General features: G+C 36.6%; 2 protein-coding genes and 6 non-coding genes across 8 annotated transcripts; 1 reads left to right on the forward strand and 7 right to left on the reverse strand.

The window, feature by feature from the left end:
- Positions 1-302: 302 nt before the first annotated feature.
- Positions 303-14,389, forward strand: map2k1 (mitogen-activated protein kinase kinase 1). Its single transcript, XM_026287461.1, has 11 exons — positions 303-715; positions 7,571-7,781; positions 8,581-8,727; positions 9,730-9,807; positions 9,931-9,982; positions 10,081-10,205; positions 12,985-13,192; positions 13,289-13,353; positions 13,472-13,530; positions 13,881-13,926; positions 14,017-14,389. Exons 1-11 carry the CDS (start codon positions 633-635, stop codon positions 14,128-14,130), a joined length of 1,188 nt encoding a protein of 395 aa, XP_026143246.1. The 5' UTR covers positions 303-632; the 3' UTR covers positions 14,131-14,389.
- A 341-nt stretch (positions 14,390-14,730) lies between these two features.
- On the reverse strand, positions 14,731-18,120 carry rpl4 (ribosomal protein L4). Its single transcript, XM_026287462.1, has 10 exons — positions 17,987-18,120; positions 17,010-17,181; positions 16,723-16,829; positions 16,363-16,501; positions 16,147-16,271; positions 15,937-16,066; positions 15,599-15,755; positions 15,292-15,375; positions 14,979-15,099; positions 14,731-14,895 (listed from the first exon to the last, which is right to left on the reverse strand). Exons 1-10 carry the CDS (start codon positions 17,987-17,989, stop codon positions 14,800-14,802), a joined length of 1,134 nt encoding a protein of 377 aa, XP_026143247.1. The 5' UTR covers positions 17,990-18,120; the 3' UTR covers positions 14,731-14,799.
- LOC113118846 (small nucleolar RNA SNORD18) lies at positions 15,183-15,251 on the reverse strand. The gene has a single exon (XR_003294397.1). It is a non-coding gene; the product is annotated as a small nucleolar RNA SNORD18 (small nucleolar RNA).
- On the reverse strand, positions 15,482-15,549 carry LOC113118847 (small nucleolar RNA SNORD18). Its single transcript, XR_003294398.1, has one exon. It is a non-coding gene; the product is annotated as a small nucleolar RNA SNORD18 (small nucleolar RNA).
- LOC113118844 (small nucleolar RNA SNORD18) lies at positions 15,824-15,892 on the reverse strand. The gene has a single exon (XR_003294395.1). It is a non-coding gene; the product is annotated as a small nucleolar RNA SNORD18 (small nucleolar RNA).
- Positions 16,562-16,659, reverse strand: LOC113118849 (small nucleolar RNA SNORD16). Its single transcript, XR_003294400.1, has one exon. It is a non-coding gene; the product is annotated as a small nucleolar RNA SNORD16 (small nucleolar RNA).
- Positions 16,907-16,975, reverse strand: LOC113118845 (small nucleolar RNA SNORD18). Its single transcript, XR_003294396.1, has one exon. It is a non-coding gene; the product is annotated as a small nucleolar RNA SNORD18 (small nucleolar RNA).
- On the reverse strand, positions 17,258-17,355 carry LOC113118848 (small nucleolar RNA SNORD16). The gene has a single exon (XR_003294399.1). It is a non-coding gene; the product is annotated as a small nucleolar RNA SNORD16 (small nucleolar RNA).
- Positions 18,121-18,429: the final 309 nt, after the last annotated feature.

Consider the following 18,429-nt stretch of genomic DNA (forward strand, 5'->3'; position numbering starts at 1 on the left):
TTCTTGGTCAAATAGCCCTTGATGCCTTCAGTGTGACTCTACAATTTTCATAGTCATGAAAATAAAGAAAACTCTTTGAAGAATATTCATAAACCCGTTTTAATGAAAGAATTTAAGTGTTACCAAGGACATAACTTTACGAACTAGCTTTTTATATTGGGGGTCTGGGTCTGTAACGTGCAATCTAATATCAATAAGTTATTTATTCTAATACATAAACGCAGTAACAACGCATTTTCACCAGCAGATGGGGTCGTTGCCCACACGCGGTCATGCTGTCCGGAAGACAGATGTAAATATTTTCATGACGTAAAGAGACAATCTCTGTACCCAACCTCTATTATCGTCCACCTTTAAAAATACCCAGTTTCCCCCTGAATAATTTATTCTTCGAAACAACCTCCACACTACCTGTCAGAAGACCATGCTGGGTTGTCGTTGACTGCATTCTGTCTTTATTTATTTATTTATTGTAAAGCAAACGGCGATTGGTAGGGTGTGATAGGCTATTCATCCTGTAGCTTATGCATCACTGCTCTGTCGGCGAGTGAGTTGGTGTAGTCTGCGGATCAGATTGCTCCTGTTTGAATTTATAATTTTCCTGCCGAGAAGCCAGCTATTAAGGATTCATCATGCAAAAAAGGAGGAAGCCAGAGCCGATCCAGCTGAACCCGATTCCAGATGGGAACGCTATAAACGGAACCGGGGCCACAGAGTGAGTGTGCTCGAGTCTTACGGTGTCGTTTCGTGTCGAACAAGCTATTAGACGACTTCAAACCAGAGTTGCTTCATTCATAGATTGTTTGCCACATTAAAAATATGATTTGACTCTGACGGCCGGGCTGCTTAATAGATTTAGCATTGCTAAATCAGCTTGTATTGGCCATTAAATTGGTAGTAGTATGGATCTTTTTGAGGGAGTGTTGGTTGTAAGACGTCAACAGATTTATAAAGACCACCAATGAATTGTAACGTGATTATTACTAGTTGACTTGCATAACACCAAATATGGGTCATTTTTGCGAAATGAAAAAACCTTAAGTTTGATAAAGTGAAACTTAAAGTAAACAGCTGTGAGATTTTAAACATTCTATCGGGTAATCTCTTTGAGTGTTATTAAATTGCATTGTGCCCTCTAAAAATATTGTAATATATGTCGGAATATGGTTATGAGATTTGTTACAGGTTTGAGAATAAGGTTTTACAGTTCAAGACTTTAAAAAGTGTGTGTGTGTGTGTGTCAAAGCACTTTATTTCTAACAAGAAATGAGCACAAAATCAGCATATTAGAATCATCATCACAGGAGGAAACTAAATGTATTTTATATATAATGTAAAAAAAATAGAAAATGGATATTTTAAATCTTAACAATATTTTACAGTGTTTACTGTATTTTCTAAATGATTAAATTCATCCTTGGTGAGTATAAGTAACTTATTTTTCCTCCAATATATACAAGTTATTGTTTTTTTGGGCTGTGAAACATCTATATCTGAAACCTATCTATATTAACACCGCAAGAGTTGGTCTGAATTATTTAAGTCATTTTATGATGAAAACAAATTGCATGCTGTTTGTGGAAAAACCCAATAACCCATATGTTGTTGTTTAGCATCTATCAGGTGCACATAAAAGAGCTGCATCGCCTGCAACTCAGATCAATGAGAATAGCTTATCACATTTGGACAGAGCTGCCAGCACAACACTGCTCTTCTCTGTATTATGTTGTCCAGACATAAATTGGGCCCAAAATGTAGTACTATAGGAGCAAAACGGGAGAGATAAAGCATCTATAGTTATCTTTGTGTTTATAATTTGTAAAGGCCAAAAATCAAGTATTTTGTTGACCCTAAAGTAAAATAGAAGAGTAAATAAATGTGATCTCATTCTCAGAGCCCAAGTATTATCAACCAGTTTACCTCAGTATGTGATTTATTGAGGATTTTAACTGACCTCCACATATAGATGCAAGTGATGGCGATCTATCGATTTGTTTGTCAGCTTTACATCGCCGCAGATAGATATGGTGACAAAGGACCACCTCTGTCTGTGCTACCTTCATTTGGCAGGCCTGTGACTCTTCTCCTCTTGAAGACAAGGCAGTGACAGTCCTCACAGCCTGAGCCAGTGGTGCATGTCATTGCCTCTTGTTGCATCGAGCTCATTTGAGAGCTTAGAGACTTTTCCCCCCTTGGCATTAAGAGACTATTAATTATTTAAGATAAAGTTGCAGCCTTGTATATAGAAACTGGCTATTACTTGTACATAAATGAGTATTAGCTGTGCTATAGTGCGATAGAAGAGGCGTTTGGGAGAATGACAGTAAAGCAGAATTACATTCCTTCCTGGAGAGCAGGACAGGCTGTGGCGAGCTTGCTTTGGAATGTGTGTGTGTGTGTGTGTGCAGCGGTGATTCAGTCCTGTGGAAGTCAGTGTAATAGAGAGAGGCTCAGTGGAATGTTAAATACTGTGACAACACTTTTTTTTTTCCCAGAAGCCTCTGCTTTAAATCTGTCGTGGCAAGCCTATCACAAAGAATGCAATTAATATTATTTTCTAGGTTCTTGCTTGTCGCTTGTGAAGCACTTCATATGTATCAACTCTTTCATGCATTTACAGTTTGTAAATTAGGAATAAAACAGCAACAGTATCTGCCTCCAGTGGAGAGTAAGTTAAGAAGCCAAAAATATATTAACAGCAATGAAACTAAACATTTTTTAATACCAGATAATTATTTTTCATTCATATTTTCATTTTGGTGCCTTAAAGTTTTAAAATAATTCAGATTCTTGAAAAATATTTAATTCCACTGTACACCATAACTATAATGATAACAGCAAAGAGGAACAATATGGTTGAAATCACTTTGAGAATGATAAATGATAAAAATGATAAAAATATTGACGAAAATATTGAAGAATTCATCCTGACTTCAAGAGCTCGAGCATTTAAAGTGGCTGAAGACAAAACTGCAGCATGCGCTTATAATAAACAGAATGATATTTTTCACTGGAGCCCGGTCTCAAGAAAATGCGTATAAATAGTACGCCATATAAAAACAAAAACTTGTGGTATTGATTAGTGCAGTCAAATGATAATCGCGATTAATTGCATCTGAAATAAAAGTTTTTGTTTAAATAATATATGTGTGTGTAATGTATATATTTATTCTGTATATATAAAGACACACATACAGCATATATTTAGAAAATATTTACTTGTATTTACGTGTTTATATTTATATTCATATAAATTATATATAAATATATTTAATATATAAACGTAACATATTTTTCTTAAATATATGCATGAGTGTGACGTATATGTACATAATAAATATACACACTGTGACTGCACACACATATATTATGTAAACAAAAACTTTTATTATGGATGCAGTTAATCACAGTTAATCATCCAAAAATGGACTTTGGCGTGCATATAATACGCAGTTTTCACATGCATATGATATGAAATTTGTTGGCATGTATATGATACGCAGTTTTCATGTACATATGATATGCATCTACCCCACAACCCTAATCCTACCCATCGCTAGCATATGAGATCCTTCAAAAATCATTCTAATATGTTGATTTGACGCTCTTGGTTTCCTATTATTATCGATGTTGAAACAGTTGTGCTGCTTAATATTTTTGTGGACACTTACACATTTTCATTTGATTCACTCAAGTGTCAGACTTTAGTTCTGGTGATATAGTTGTGTTCTTAAAAAGGTTGCTGTCCAAATGACTGGTAACCTTGTTTTATTTTCTTACCAAAGCCAGTTTCCTTTGCATTTGGCACTTGCCAGTGCTAATTTTGTACCCTGCCAACATTGTTTCATCTCTCTTCATTGGCAGCGGTGCCTCTGCTGCTATTGTTTCCCATTCCCACAAGCTCAATGCGGCATTGTGTCTTTTCAAGATTATCAGTAGGAAACCACACAGTGTTACAGTGTTACACCATGGCACCATCTGCTGCTCTTCATTTGACTTAAGAGCGCTGCTGAGTATATGAATGCTGTGATAGTGCATCAAGAAGAGCTTGATAATTCCCAGACACTCCCTATACCTGTTCCCTAATTCTCTTCCTTTATGATGGTTATGTCTGAGATCTGGATGACAGCACAGATGTATCCACAGGAGTGATTTATGGAGCGTAGTTAAAAATGGACTAATAGAACAATCTCTGGTTTTGTGCTCCTCCCCACAGAGAAACGATTTGCTTCTGTCTAACCTCAGCTGGTCCCGGAGCTCTCCCTAGTGTTTACATCCACATTCCATTGCATGACATGTGAAGTTGACCACTTATTTCCTGTGTTTGAGCATACTGTATCCACACACCTCTTCAAAAACTCAAAAGAGAAAAAGGAAGATAAGTTATGATTCTTCCAAGTACTGTGAGCAGTTTTACTCTTCTCTTTTATGCACTTTTTGTATCTTTCCTCAGAAAGAATCTGCCTTTTTTTATGTATACAAAATGGTGTATCAAAGGTTAGACTAAATAATTAAATACTATGTAGTAGTATTGAATTATTTATTACTTTCATACAAGTTGTTGCAGCATAGCATGCTGGGTTGTCACTACATTAATACTGTTGCAAAAAACACCTTTGCTATGAACCGTTCCACTTTGTATTATGCTCTGTAAATATATTTTGTAAATATTTTTTAAATTAATAATTACATTTTCAGTTTATTTGTAAAATGTTATGAATTGATTTTATTTGATGCTCTTTTTTAAGATGAATTTTAATTTTAAAACTCAGAATCCAGAACAATTAAAGTGAAAACACATTTTTGGGAGGAAAACATAGCAGTTTGTTATGTGGGAAAAATGTGGGAAAAACAACCATATTCTTACCTTGCAAACGTAACTTTTGCCATTTTTATGTGTGATGTATTTGTTGTTGTTTTTTGAAGGATCATGTGACACTGAAGACTAGAGTAATGACTGCTGAAAATTCAGCTTTGCCATCAAAATAATTAATTATAATACAAAATATATAAAAATAGAAAACCAATTCAGTTTCAATGGTAGTATTATTTCACAATGTGTGTCTTTTTGTTTAAATAAATGCAGCATTGCATTTTAAAAACAAATTTTGCATTATATCATACTGTTGTCATTTTTTAAAATTTTCTTTATAATATATTAAATAAATAAAAAATTCCGATAATACTGCTAAATAAATAAAAAATGTATTTATGTTATTCATTTAACATATATATATATATATATATATTTATATTTGTGGCAAGTCGATTAAAATTTTGATATTGGTCTGATCAGGCCAACATAAAACATCTTCTGTTGCTCTTCACTTGGACTGAAACTGTTCTGAATAAGGCCTCCTACATGCAAACACAAGGTTTGAGTTAACTTGTGAAAGTATTTTTCTCCACTCTGGCATCTTCTGCGTCCTTCACCATTATCACGTCTCCACCGCAGCGTGTCCACGCCACCCACGTACACCCACACAGCAGCCTCGTAACCATGGTTATATCTGGCCTTGCTGTCAAAAATGAAAACACTTCGCCTCATTCTGCATATAGATGAGACAAAGACATCCTGGAGCACTTGTGCTGTTCTCATCCACCTGAGTCGTGCCGTCTGTCCTGGAGCTTAAGTGTTGCGATATTTTGCAGACTGATCAGCAAGCTTTGATGTAAATTTATGTGTGAGTGTCACTTGTTGTGGACCGAAACATTGTTCAAGAGCAGAACAACATGTTTTACATCTGAATTGGCTCAGTGCTTAAAAGCCCTTGAGGCTCATGGTGTCCAATGGTCCTGAAACACTCATTTGGTGATACAGCATGAGATACACCCACATTACAGATGTTTGCAACGTGTGGCAGCCAAAGCTGGATTGCAAGCTGCAGGAAACCTAAGATTATGTTAACATAATTCCTAATTAGTATCAATATCTGAATCATAAGACTTTTAATTGGTTCATTTGAGCACAAGATTTAATCATGATTGCACCTGGTAAAAGCAGTTATGCAACAGTGACGAACAACAAGAAGTGCTGTTGGAGGAGATGCAGAGAGGATGGAGAGCGGAGGGTCATGGAAGTTAAAGGAAGCTAAGGAAATACATCACCATGACAACAGGGCCAAGGGAAAGGTTCGCATGCTTAGAGGAACTCGCTGTTTCCTCAGCCAGAGCTTTAGGAAGAAGATGTTATAAAGTCTTCTCATCACATACATTTCCACGCACAGATTGTACAATAATCTATTCAATATTTTTACGTTTTCTGCCTTAAGGATGGGAATATGTTTCAGCATGCAAGAGCTTTGGCTTATTACCAATCACGAGAGGAATTACTGTTGTAGACATTACATTATTCATTTAGTTGACGATTTTATCCAAAATGACTTACAATTGCTATGTCAGAGGTTGCACACCTAGCAAACAGGGGTTAAGTGTCTTGCTCAGGGACACATTAGTGTCTCACAGTGGATTCGAACCCGGGTCTCTCACACCAAAGGCATGTGTCTTATCCACTGCACCATCAACACACAGTGTTGTGTAATATCTAAAGCAAGTCCAAGACTGTAGCAGTGTTATTTTAGTATTATTTATATACTATTGTAAAAAGAAGTTTTAGTTTTAGTTTTAGTAATTGTATGTACTTTTGTTATTTATTTTTATATAATTTTAGTGTTGGTCATTTTAGTACTTCCACCTCAGCTTATTTTATTTTAGTTCAGGGCAACATTTACATTATTTTAAGTTATTTAATACTTTTGTTTAATTTTATTTCAGCTTTTTAATTAACAATTTTTTCCCCCGAAATCTTAAGACTTAGTTAACAATAACAACACAGGACTGAAGTTTGAAAAATGACATTGTCAGTGACATTAAGCAATTTTGTCCTATTCATGTATATACCAAAAAAATGCATCAAAAAAGTAATGCATACAGTACAAACAACGACTTAAAGGAATAGTTCACCCAAAAATGCTAAATTCTGTCATCATTTACTCACTCTCAGGTCGTTCCAAACCTGTATGAGTTTCCTTCTTATGTTGAACAGGAGATATTTTGAAGAACGAAACAGGCATTTCAACAGGCATACGCAAAAATACAGAAATACAATGGAAGTCATTGGGAACCATCAACTGTTTGATTATCAGCATTCTTCAAAATATCTTCTTTAATGTTCAAATAAGAAAGAAACTCAAAAAGGATTGGAACGACATGAGGGTGATTTTTCATTTTTGGATGAACTATCCCTTTAAATACACACTCTGTGATATGCATGATTTCATTTACTGATTTAAAATTTAATTTGTAAAAAAAGTAAAAAGTAAAAAAATGTCAGTCTAATACAACTGTCCTGCTACTGTAATGAATAAAAAAGAGAAACTCTAATAAAAAACCTTATTAAATAATTTAGCATAATTATAATTAAATTTTAACAAAATTGCTTAACTGATTATTAATATTTGAAGCAATTGCTTTGGGTAAAGAGAGGAGCTCTGTAGACCCTCATGGCTGCGTTGAGGTGTAGATTGAACCAGTTCCATCACAAATTAAATTAATTTTTTCTGTCTGTTAGAACAAATCTGGAAGCTCTGCAGAAGAAACTGGAAGAACTGGAGCTAGATGAGCAGCAGAAGAAACGACTGGAGGCTTTCCTCACCCAGAAGCAGAAAGTCGGAGAGTTAAAAGATGATGACTTTGAGAAGATCTGTGAGTTGGGTGCAGGCAATGGAGGAGTGGTCTTCAAGGTCTTACACAGACCCTCAGGCTTCATCATGGCCAGGAAGGTATGTTATGATAAAGAAAACTGCTACAACCAGGGAGGGTGTCACTTAAGTCCAGCGATTGTCATTACCAGCCTTGAATCGATCGGAAGCCGTTTTAGAGCTGAGCCAGTGCTGCCTTTCCGATATCTCTTGAAGGCATCAGCTATTCATGTCATCATGTCTTTTTATAGATTGGACAAAATTAGACATACAGTAATAATGCATGACATTTTGTTATTAGCATGCAGAATGGATACTGTAATATTTATTGCACATGTAATGCATGTAGTGAAGCTAATTGCATTTGATTCAATAGTTCTTCCTTGAGAGTTAAATTACACTTTTCCTTAAAAAACTTGTGCAAGGAACAAATCTACTTTTAAGCCAAATTACCACTAGTCTCCTACCTAGAATGATGAAACAAATCATCCTTAATATGAGACCGCCCAAGGAAGAAAAAAAGCTGAAGTGCAGTCAGCAGACAAACTCCAAACAGCTCATTTACCGCATACATGAAACAAAGAATTGACAGTACGCATGCAGAGAAGCAACTACTTGTCAAGCTAACTATAAAATGCAAACACCCTGGCAATTACAGAGAGAAGCTCTGCCTGGTACTGAGAGCAGTTAATTAGGCTTTTGCCCTGCACTTACAAAGACAAAATCACAACATTGTAAACAGCAGCATGATTGTAAAACATTGATATAAAGAAAAAATATGCAAAATATTCTTCGATTTCAGTGGTTGATTTTTATTAAAAGTTATAGATTTCAACCTTTTTTCTTGTAATATAGTCCTCTTTTTCTTCTCTTCATGCAGTTGATCCACCTTGAGATCAAGCCAGCAATAAGGAATCAGATCATCAGAGAGCTGCAGGTGCTGCATGAGTGTAACTCCCCCTACATAGTGGGCTTCTACGGAGCTTTCTACAGTGATGGAGAGATCAGTATCTGTATGGAGAACATGGTACTGTCTGCTCTCAGTGTCCAATATAATACAGAGGAATATGGGAATATCTCTCTCTCTTTGTATAACAGTATAAATATATATTATATATATATATATATATATATATATATATATATATATATATATTTAATCTGTTGGATACTTTGAAGTCAGTAAGATTAAAAAAAAAGAAATTAATACTTTTAATCAGCAAGGATTCATTAAATTGATCGAAAGAGTCAACAAAGACATTTATAATATTTAGATCACTATTTCAATTAAATGCTGTTCTCTTGAACTTTTTTATTAATCAAAGAATCCTGAAAAAAAAGATTTTTCCTCAAAAATATTAAGCAGCATAACTGTTTTAAACTTTGATAATAATATGAGAAATATGTTTTACATTTTATTTAAATAGAAACCTGTACAAACAAATTACAATATCATTGTTTTTACTGTATTTTTTCCTGTTTTTTTTCCTGTATTTTTCTTCCTTGGTGAGCACAAGAAACTTTCAATATATATATATATATATATATATATATATATATATATATATATATACATACATTTAATTTTATCATTCCAGCATTCTTTCAGTTTCCTTAAAACACTACCTTTGCTTTTATAGGTGCTTTATAAGTATTGTCGAATAAAAAGAAAATCCATTAAAAATCTTGGTAACACTTTACTTCAAGCCTTTATGTATAATGTAGTATAAAAGTAGTTTTAATGCATTAATTATGTTTTGTAATACACCTTATAATCCACTGTACAATCTCATGAATAATTGTAACTACAGGTTATACATTATATCACTTATGAATTAATTGTTACACCATGCATTTAAAATTTGGTTATAATTATTTCCGACAAGATATAATGTAGTATAATGTATTATAAGATATAATGTAACACACATTGTGAATAATTATAATGCATTATACCATTTAAGAATCCTTTATAATGCATTATACATAAAGGGTTTAAGTAAAATGTTACCAAAATCTTTTACTGTAGGATGGCGGCTCGCTGGACCAGTGCCTGAAGAAAGCAGGCAAGATCCCAGAACAAATACTGGGCAAAGTTAGCATTGCGGTTGGTATCTCTGCAACCTTTCTCAAAAATATCCCCAATAGTCTCTTTTGGACTGTTTCCAGAAAGCAAAGCTAAAGCAAAGTGCTTAATGTTACTGGACCTGTTTCCTTTCCATTTATGCAGGTGATAAAAGGCCTGTCCTACCTGAGGGAGAAACACAAGATAATGCACAGAGGTGACTGGTGTTGTGTTATCTCTAACTGATATCTGTTCATCTACTTTTTCTGTTGACACTGTATTTACTGAAGGGAAGACCTTATCGTTGTCTTTCAGATGTCAAGCCATCTAACATACTGGTGAACTCGCGTGGTGAGATCAAGCTGTGTGACTTTGGTGTGAGTGGACAGCTCATTGACTCCATGGCCAATTCGTTTGTGGGCACCAGGTCCTACATGTCTGTAAGTTTATTTGCATCAAAAATACCAATACAATAGAATCTTCTTACGAACATCACATTTAATTCTTGATCAAACTCCTCAGACATGTTGATCACCTGAGATACACCCAGACACTTTGATTAAACAGTAAGACTGGAAGATCTTCTGAGATATAGACAATACACACCAAGTGCATTAATATACAGACATTCATCTCAACATCCCACTCAGAGAAGACGTGAGAAAAGTCCCTTCTCACCTATCCACTTCCTTCCTATCCTGTTTGGTATCGTTTGAATTGTCTCAGGGTGACTGGTACAATGGTCTCAATTTTACAAGAAGTAGACTAAAAGGTAATACAGATCTTTAGAGTTAAGAGATATTTTGCTCACTGTAGAGGGTGTGCCATTTCCCAGTGTCTTTCATGCAAAGTACCTTCTGTTCCAAAAGGTGATAACTCTACTTGATCAATGCAAATTACAATTCTTAAGGAAATCTTGCAAGAAGATCAGGGCGATTCTAATAAAATAATAAAATGGAGTCAGATTAGAGTTGAACTTAAATAAATAGCTTTGTGCACTGAAAAGCCTTCAGCCACCATTGGATACCTCCGTAGGGCCAATTTTTTTGGGCCAGTTTTTTTTTTTTATACCTTTGAATCTCTTCTCGTGTGTGCCAAAAAGCTATTTTTAATTTTATCTGTTTGCACCTGTGTGGAGTTCCAGTAGTGTCTGGCAACTGAATAATCTGGAGTTTGTTTTTGAATGAGAGCAGAATATTTTTTCTTGAGATGCTCCCAAGCTGCTTGTGGTGGAGTAGGTGATTTTTTTAATTATTTTAATTTTTTGGCTTTCTGACTAAAGCTTAACTAATTTCAGCAATTTTCCAACTGTGATCCTTTGGTTTTATTCATTCTGATGAATGATCATGGGAATTTAGCCTTTGTGTTAGCTCATATTTATGTGTCTGTGAAACATTAAGTCCGTTTCATGTTCCTAGCCACCCTTGTGTATTAAAAAGGATATTTAAATATGAATGGTAATATGCTTCAGAGATATTTTATACATATTCTTTTATTTTACGTTTATTGGAGAACAAATATTTATTTTATCATTACAATGGTGCCGATCAAGGGGTGGGATATATCAGGCAGCAAGTGAATGGTTAGTTCTTGAATTTCATGTGTGGAAAGGGCCAAATAGTCATGGCTAGACAGTTGGGTCAGAGCATTTCCAAAACGCCAAGTCTTGTGGGGTGTTCCTGGTGTGCAGTGAATAGTGGTACCAATAGTGGTGCAAGGAAGGATAACCACAGGTAAACTGGTGCCCAATACACCCTGCCATACTACAAAAAATGTTTAGGGATGGCTTGAGGAACTTGACAATATGTTGACCTTCACATCTGTGGGATGTGCTGGATCAACAAATACAATCTACGGAGGCCTCACCTTGGAACGTTCAGAATGTAAAGGATCTTGGTTTGTCTTGGTTTCAAAGATATCACAAGACAAAATATTAGGCAGGTGGTTTTAATGTTCTGGTTGATCATTATCAGTGTATATATTTTAAAACATATGTAATTTATAACCAATATAGGTACCCCATATGACACTCCTCCCCTCCCCCCAACCCAAAAAAAAAACAAAAACAAATATTCATGAACACGTACTCTAATCACACATCACCATCAGAAGAACCCTCACCAACAGAAGGAAAAGTAAAAAGTAAAAAGTAAAAAAAAAGAAAGGACAGGAAAAACAAGATCGAATGACACGTGTAACACATTAACAACATAGCAAGGACATCCTTAAAATATAGACCTGAGAAAGGGGCCCCAGATTTTGTCAAACATCTTCAATTTATCAAAATCACTCTTTTGGCCAGCACCATGCCAAACATGAGAGGGACTTGTTGAGATTGAGGCCAAATTAGAGCCTGGTCTGAACATCGCAATAGCTCTAAATCCATGTCAATATTAATGTAATTTTCAAAAGCACGGGAATAAAGCATAAAAATACTTTCCAAAATTCGGACGGGACCAGAATATATGACTGTATGTCCTGTCAGGACTTTTACATATATCACACAAATGAGAGATAGAGGGGTACAACCTATTCAGTAGGGGTGCACAATTAATCGAATTTCTAATCGCAATTACAATTATGGATGCCACAATACTTAATCCTTCAAAGTCCACTTATTTTTTCCTTTCTGTTATCTTAAGGGTTTTTCCCATTATTTTAATTTTAATTTTATCATAACATTCTAATACCATTCATATTTAAAGAAACCAATCCGATGTTCAGTTGACATTTGAGTCTATACACTACAGAACTATTTCTACACTACAGAAATAGTACTATAGAAAAGCACAATGTTTTTCAGTTAGTGTTTTCAGCTTATTTTCATATAAAAATATGGCATGCAGTTGCATCACACCATGGTATAAACTTCATTTAATGTAAATTGTGATCATCGTAATTAATAATCGCAATTACAATTTTAATAGGTTTTAGACAGTTATGGTTTTTGTCATAATCGTGCAGCCCTACTATTCAGATTAGCTTTGGTGTAATGTAATCTGTGCATAACTTTATATTGTATAAGTTGCAGTCTCACATCAATGAGCACAATTTAATTCTTCAGCCAGGACATTATTCCTTGGATGTTTGATTTGGAGTATCTCAGTACAGTCATTTGTTTGTTCAGGCTCCTGCTTTTTATCACATCGCTTCCTTTATGATAATGTTCATTTCCTCTCTCTATGATCCTTCTCCTTTTGTCTCTATGTCCATCTGTAGCCCGAACGCCTTCAAGGGACTCACTACTCTGTCCAGTCTGACATATGGAGCATGGGTCTCTCTCTGGTGGAGATGGCTATTGGACGCTTCCCTATCCCACCACCTGACGCCAAAGAGCTGGAGCAAATCTTTGGGCAGCCCCTTGAGGGGGACCCCTCGGCCAGCGACGCCTCCCCTAAACCCAGGCCTCCTGGTCGACCCGGCAGCTGTGAGTGTCTGTTATCCTGTAACTTATGTTAGAGGTGTTTCTGAGAATATAATACATAATAAAGTGATTTTATTTTTTATCTTTTTGTCTTTGTAGCATACGGTCCAGACAGCAGACCTCCCATGGCTATATTTGAGCTGCTTGACTATATTGTCAATGAAGTAAGCTTTCAGTGGTGCTTAAAGGATCACTAAACAGTTTTATGGCAGTGAATTCATTAAAGTGAGGATTTATTGGCTGCTTCACTTAGCCTTAATGGAGCTGTTTCTCTTTTTTCAGCCACCTCCCAAGCTACCAAGTATCTTTGGTGCAGAATTTCAAGACTTTGTTAACAAATGGTAAGCAAAATTGCACTGTAGCTCACCTAGGAGAGCATGGTGCATGTTATGCCAAGGTCATGGGTTTGATTCCCAGGCAACTGGCATACTGATAAAAATGCAGAGTGCAGTGAAAGCTGCTTTGGATAAAATCATCTTCTAAACGCAAAAATTCTTCTACAGTGGTGCTTGCTGCTCCATCTAGTGGTTGAACTAAAACTAGTTTGGGGTTCTCTGGGGAACGCAAGTTTTCCAAGAGAATGGAGATCATTTGAATCTTACCCATGTCCTCTTAGGGTCTCTATACTAGACAGACCAATATTAACATTTTTTATTCTGTCGCTCACTGTTTTATTTTCTGTTTTGTGCAGTTTAATCAAAAATCCAGCAGAAAGAGCAGATCTCAAGCAACTGATGGTAGGAACAATCATTTTATTTAAATATTTCTGTATTTTTCCTATGAATGCACCTCATGCATCTAACGTCAAATAATTATTTTTTTTCCAGGTCCATTCCTTCATAAAGAACTCCGAGGCAGAGGAGGTTGACTTTGCTGAATGGTTATGTAGCACTATTGGGCTAAACCAGCCAGCAACTCCAACTCACAGCGTGGGAATGTGAGAGCAGCCATCTTTTTCTACACCAGCCATTATGTGTTTCTTCCCCTGCAACATCCCCAGTTCCACCTTAACAGTCAGTCCAGGGGCCAACGGCAACCTACTGCCCTCTTAAACACACTCCTTCTTTTAGATGTTGTCCTGAGTATTAATGAGCATACTCCTGTAAATAACTGCATTATGGCTCCAATAGGTCGTTTGAAATCTGTTCTGCCAAATATTGGTTAAATGCTGATAGCATCCATAAGACCAATATAAAAAAATATTTTTTTTCTTACTAATATTGATTGCAAAAGTTAACAAAGGCTGAAATTACACTGCAAAAACCTCCTGAATGTCAACTTGCTGTGATCATGTTATACTTTTTAATCTCTTAATTTCAAGGTTTATGACTGCACTATCAGCTACCCCTGAAGTGGTTACATTATTTCATTTTAATGTTTTGCATTCTGTTTTATTTCAATGTGAACGTGCAACCTTTAACTCAAAGTGGGAGAAAAATCAGTCATAACTTAGACAAACTTTTGATTTATTTAACAGATGACAACTGATTGAATGTGGCAGTGCTTAAATTGTTTGCAGTGGATTAAAAAAATAAAACAGATTTATCAGAATTTTCAACGGCTGTTTTATTTGAAAATCATGTGTGAAATCCATAGACTGTTCATGAAGTTTAAGCTTGAGCTGGAGCAGGAGCAGCTGCAGGCTTCTTGGCCTTGTTCTTCTTCACAACCCTCTTCTTTTTGGGTTTCAACATCTTAGCTTTGATCTGCAAACAAATTTACAGATTTAGAAATTGCTTAGCATGTTTATCAGACTATACTGACACTAGTGGATCATGAGGGTATTTACGTCAGGGTTGTGTGCCAGGATAGCACGGCGACGGGCTGTCTTGGCATAGGGGTTCAGCTTAATCATCACTCTCAGGTTCTTCAGAGGGTTCTTCTTCAGTACTCTGCGATTAATCTTGTGTCTGCAATTGTGTAAAGAAACTTGTTACCCTACTTGTCAAGTAAACTAAAAAAAAAAAAAAAAAAAAAACCTTACAAATCAAGATGGCTCAGGACTTCCTATACAATCATTAGTCAGAAACACGGACCTGAAGTAGGAATCTCATCACTGCAATATGTTGGCAATGTAGTTGATTAAAGTAACCAAAACATACTTAGCAGGACGAAGTGCCTTCTGGACCTCCTCACTCTTCAGGATTCTGTGCAGATCTGTATTGTTCATTTTGTGCATGGGCAAGCTGGAACATGACAAGACCGTGAGTTCAAAAGTTTATGCTCAACATCTACACATTTTAAAATCTAGGTGTGCATATGAACAAGTGGGGTTTTAGACCTCCTTATTTTTCACTCAGAACTTTAATGATATCATTGTGTTCAAAAACACGGACTAAAGTTGAAGCTCATCACTGTTGTTTCATGCACAACCATACGAGGACAAGAAAGAAGGGTAAAGGAACTCACTTGTAGTCCACTTTAAGGGAAGAGGCTTTGCGCCAAGTGCCATAGAGGTCATCCAGTTTGCGGAATGCACCCTCAGTCCAAATGCAAAAGCGTCCGATGTGTCCACCTGGAGCAAGCTTCAACAAGTCCAGTCTGCTCACAGACTGCAGTGTGATGCCTGAGAAAAAGAGACCTTGTGGTTAATGATTTTGCAATCATCTGGATCAACATACATTTTGCCTGACAAGGATCAGAACTTCCACTGAAATCACAGGATTCATAAACACGGACCAGAAGTGGATATCATCATGTTTAAAGTGTTTAGACGTGGAGCAACTGCAAAATACGAGCTCTCGTACCAGGAATGTTCCTGAAAGCTCGTGTCACACCGTTGTCTTCGTTGTAGATGATGCAAGGTCCCTTGCGCTGGATACGCCTTCGGTTCCTCATCTTACCCTTACCGGCGCGCATACGCTGAGAGGCATAAACCTAGAGACCAGAAATATGCATCAAAAAAAAGTTCATGATGGTAAAGCACAACATTAAGCTAGAGTTTGACAGTAGCTCACCTTCTTGATGTCGTTCCATGCCTTAAGCTTCTTCAACAGAAGCACAGCCTCCTTAGTCTTCTTGTATCCTTCAACTTTATCGTCAACAACAAGTGGGACCTCAGGAATCTCCTCAATGCGGTGACCTGAAACATTTGCAATATGTCAGTGAGAGAAAAAAAAAATAAATCAGGGAGACTTGGATTATGAAGCTCTGGACACAATGTGTTCACTCACCTTTGGCCATGACCAGGGCAGGCAGGGCAGAGGCAGCCAGGGCAGAGCAGATGGCATAACGTTTCTGGTTAACGTTGACCCTACGGTGCCAACGGCGCCATGTCTTTGTGGGGGCAAACATGCGGCCACCACGACACATCTACAGTGGAGTCAAGGGTCAACATTTCACACTTGATTTTTAAATGCGTATCAGTGAACCAGCTCAGTCTTAATATTCGTCAACCTTCCACGCCAGCATGAGACAGCAGGCAACTGTCGCTGTGCATAGAGTAAGACGCAAATTACACCATCACAGCAAGGGTTGCTTATAATCATGTTTTGACAAGTTGTTGAAGTAAATGTTGGGATAGTTTAGGATACATTTCCGAAAGCACCCTGTCCGGAGCGGTGGGTGCCACCACCACGCACGCGGGGGATACGGGCCACGGCTCTTCCTGTGCCCCAGGACTCAGCGCTAGTCTGGTGACCTGAAACGACACACAATTTGGAGTTATTATTGATCATGTCATACCGTGGCAAAATATCAAACAGAAAAAAAAAAACGCCTATCAGATCTTCCAACATAATCAGTCGTCAGAAACACGGACCTTGAAGTGGAATATCATCATTGAATTGGCATTTCAATTTTGTGTATTTAAAACACTCACCGGCCAGTGCACTGACAGCATAGGGCTGGCGCTTGTTCTTGCGCATGTTGGTATGCACAAAGTTCACAACATCAGGGCGGATGGGAGCCCTGAACACTGCAGGCAGAACCACATTTTTGCCAGATGTCTCCCCTTTCTCAGAGTAGACCGAGATTAACGGTCGGGCACAAGCCTAAAACAAAAACAGAGGTATGAACAACTTAAGGTATTTCCATTTACGTTTGTTCAGCACTTATAAAATTGGATCTTGCTCAGTCTTTGTTTTCATCAACCTTCTGTGCCAGCATGAGACAGCAGGCAACTGTCACTGAACACAGAGTAGGACGCAAATTACACCATCATAGCAAGAGTACCAGATAAAAACTTGAAGGTAAAATTATAAGTTGCAAAACATGTATAGAGCTATTGGGTAAACTGATGTAAATTAACGTGATGATTGGGTGTAAAATCAACTGTGTCATTTGCATATCATAAGGTTGTTCTAACTTGTATGACGTTTTTTTCTTTTTACCATCATATGGACGAATAAACGATTAAGTTAGGCATTTTAAAGTGAACGATCTTTTCACATCTGCGTTCAAACCTAAGACTAGGCCACAACACGCAAGCTAACATTTTCGACTATATTATACGGTCTTACATATGATCAAGATTGTTAAACTATATTACAAGTTCTAAAATGACCTAGCTATTCCTTCTAAAAGGAATAGCACTTATTTAATATCTACGCGTGTTTGAATTTAGAGGTAATAACCTCTAAACGGAGTCAGCTACCAAATCACGACTACACGTGTGTACACGCTGCACTAGATCAAAATGGCTCCCGCGAGCCGCCGTTAGTGCGAGCATAGAAGCTAACGTTTAACACTTTATCCAAAAACCAACAGCTGATGAATTGTATGCATGTAAAACAATATAACAGAAAAGCTTTATTGAAAACGCGCTTAATGCAGTGAAATAATATTCTCTGTGCTCACCATTATTATAAGTTTTCACGGCTCGCCAGGAACCACACTCCTAACTCGATGGCGGCCACGGAAGAAAAGGAAGAATGAAGCACTCCACTGCCACTCGGATATCCATCCGATTTATGTCACTTCCGCCCAAGCATGTGCTTCATTTTATTCAGTAGCTTATTTTTATAAACATGATATAGATCTAATTAAATTAATATTTTGTATTATTTATTATTTTAATTACAGTGAATTTCAATAAGATACATGCGATAAAGTAATAATCGTGCCAATATGTTTCGGCACTATATAAGTGGAAGCTGGCGGATGGGTCATATGGATCTACTTTCAGTAATTCATTCAAATATTTAGAAATGTTTGGATATTTTTTAGTATTTCATTAGTTTTATATTAGTTTAAAATAATATTGCAAAAATAAGTGAATAAATAAAAACAACTTTTTGTTG

This window comes from Carassius auratus, chromosome 18, assembly GCF_003368295.1.
Source record: "Carassius auratus strain Wakin chromosome 18, ASM336829v1, whole genome shotgun sequence".
Lineage (NCBI taxonomy): Eukaryota > Metazoa > Chordata > Actinopteri > Cypriniformes > Cyprinidae > Carassius > Carassius auratus.

Bases quoted from the DNA above. Each gene is read 5' to 3' on its own strand.
- map2k1 (XM_026287461.1), top strand. From the start codon at position 633: ATGCAAAAAAGGAGGAAGCCAGAGCCGATCCAGCTGAACCCGATTCCA. The intron at 8,728-9,729 runs GTACTGTCTGCT...CTTTTACTGTAG, and splicing joins GTATCTGTATGGAGAACATG to GATGGCGGCTCGCTGGACCA. The intron at 9,808-9,930 runs GTTGGTATCTCT...CCATTTATGCAG, and splicing joins TGGGCAAAGTTAGCATTGCG to GTGATAAAAGGCCTGTCCTA.
- rpl4 (XM_026287462.1), bottom strand. The intron at 16,067-16,146 runs GTGAGCTACTGT...TCTGGTCTCTAG, and splicing joins CATGGAACGACATCAAGAAG to GTTTATGCCTCTCAGCGTAT. The intron at 15,376-15,598 runs GTGAGTTCCTTT...GTCATGTTCCAG, and splicing joins TCCCTTAAAGTGGACTACAA to CTTGCCCATGCACAAAATGA.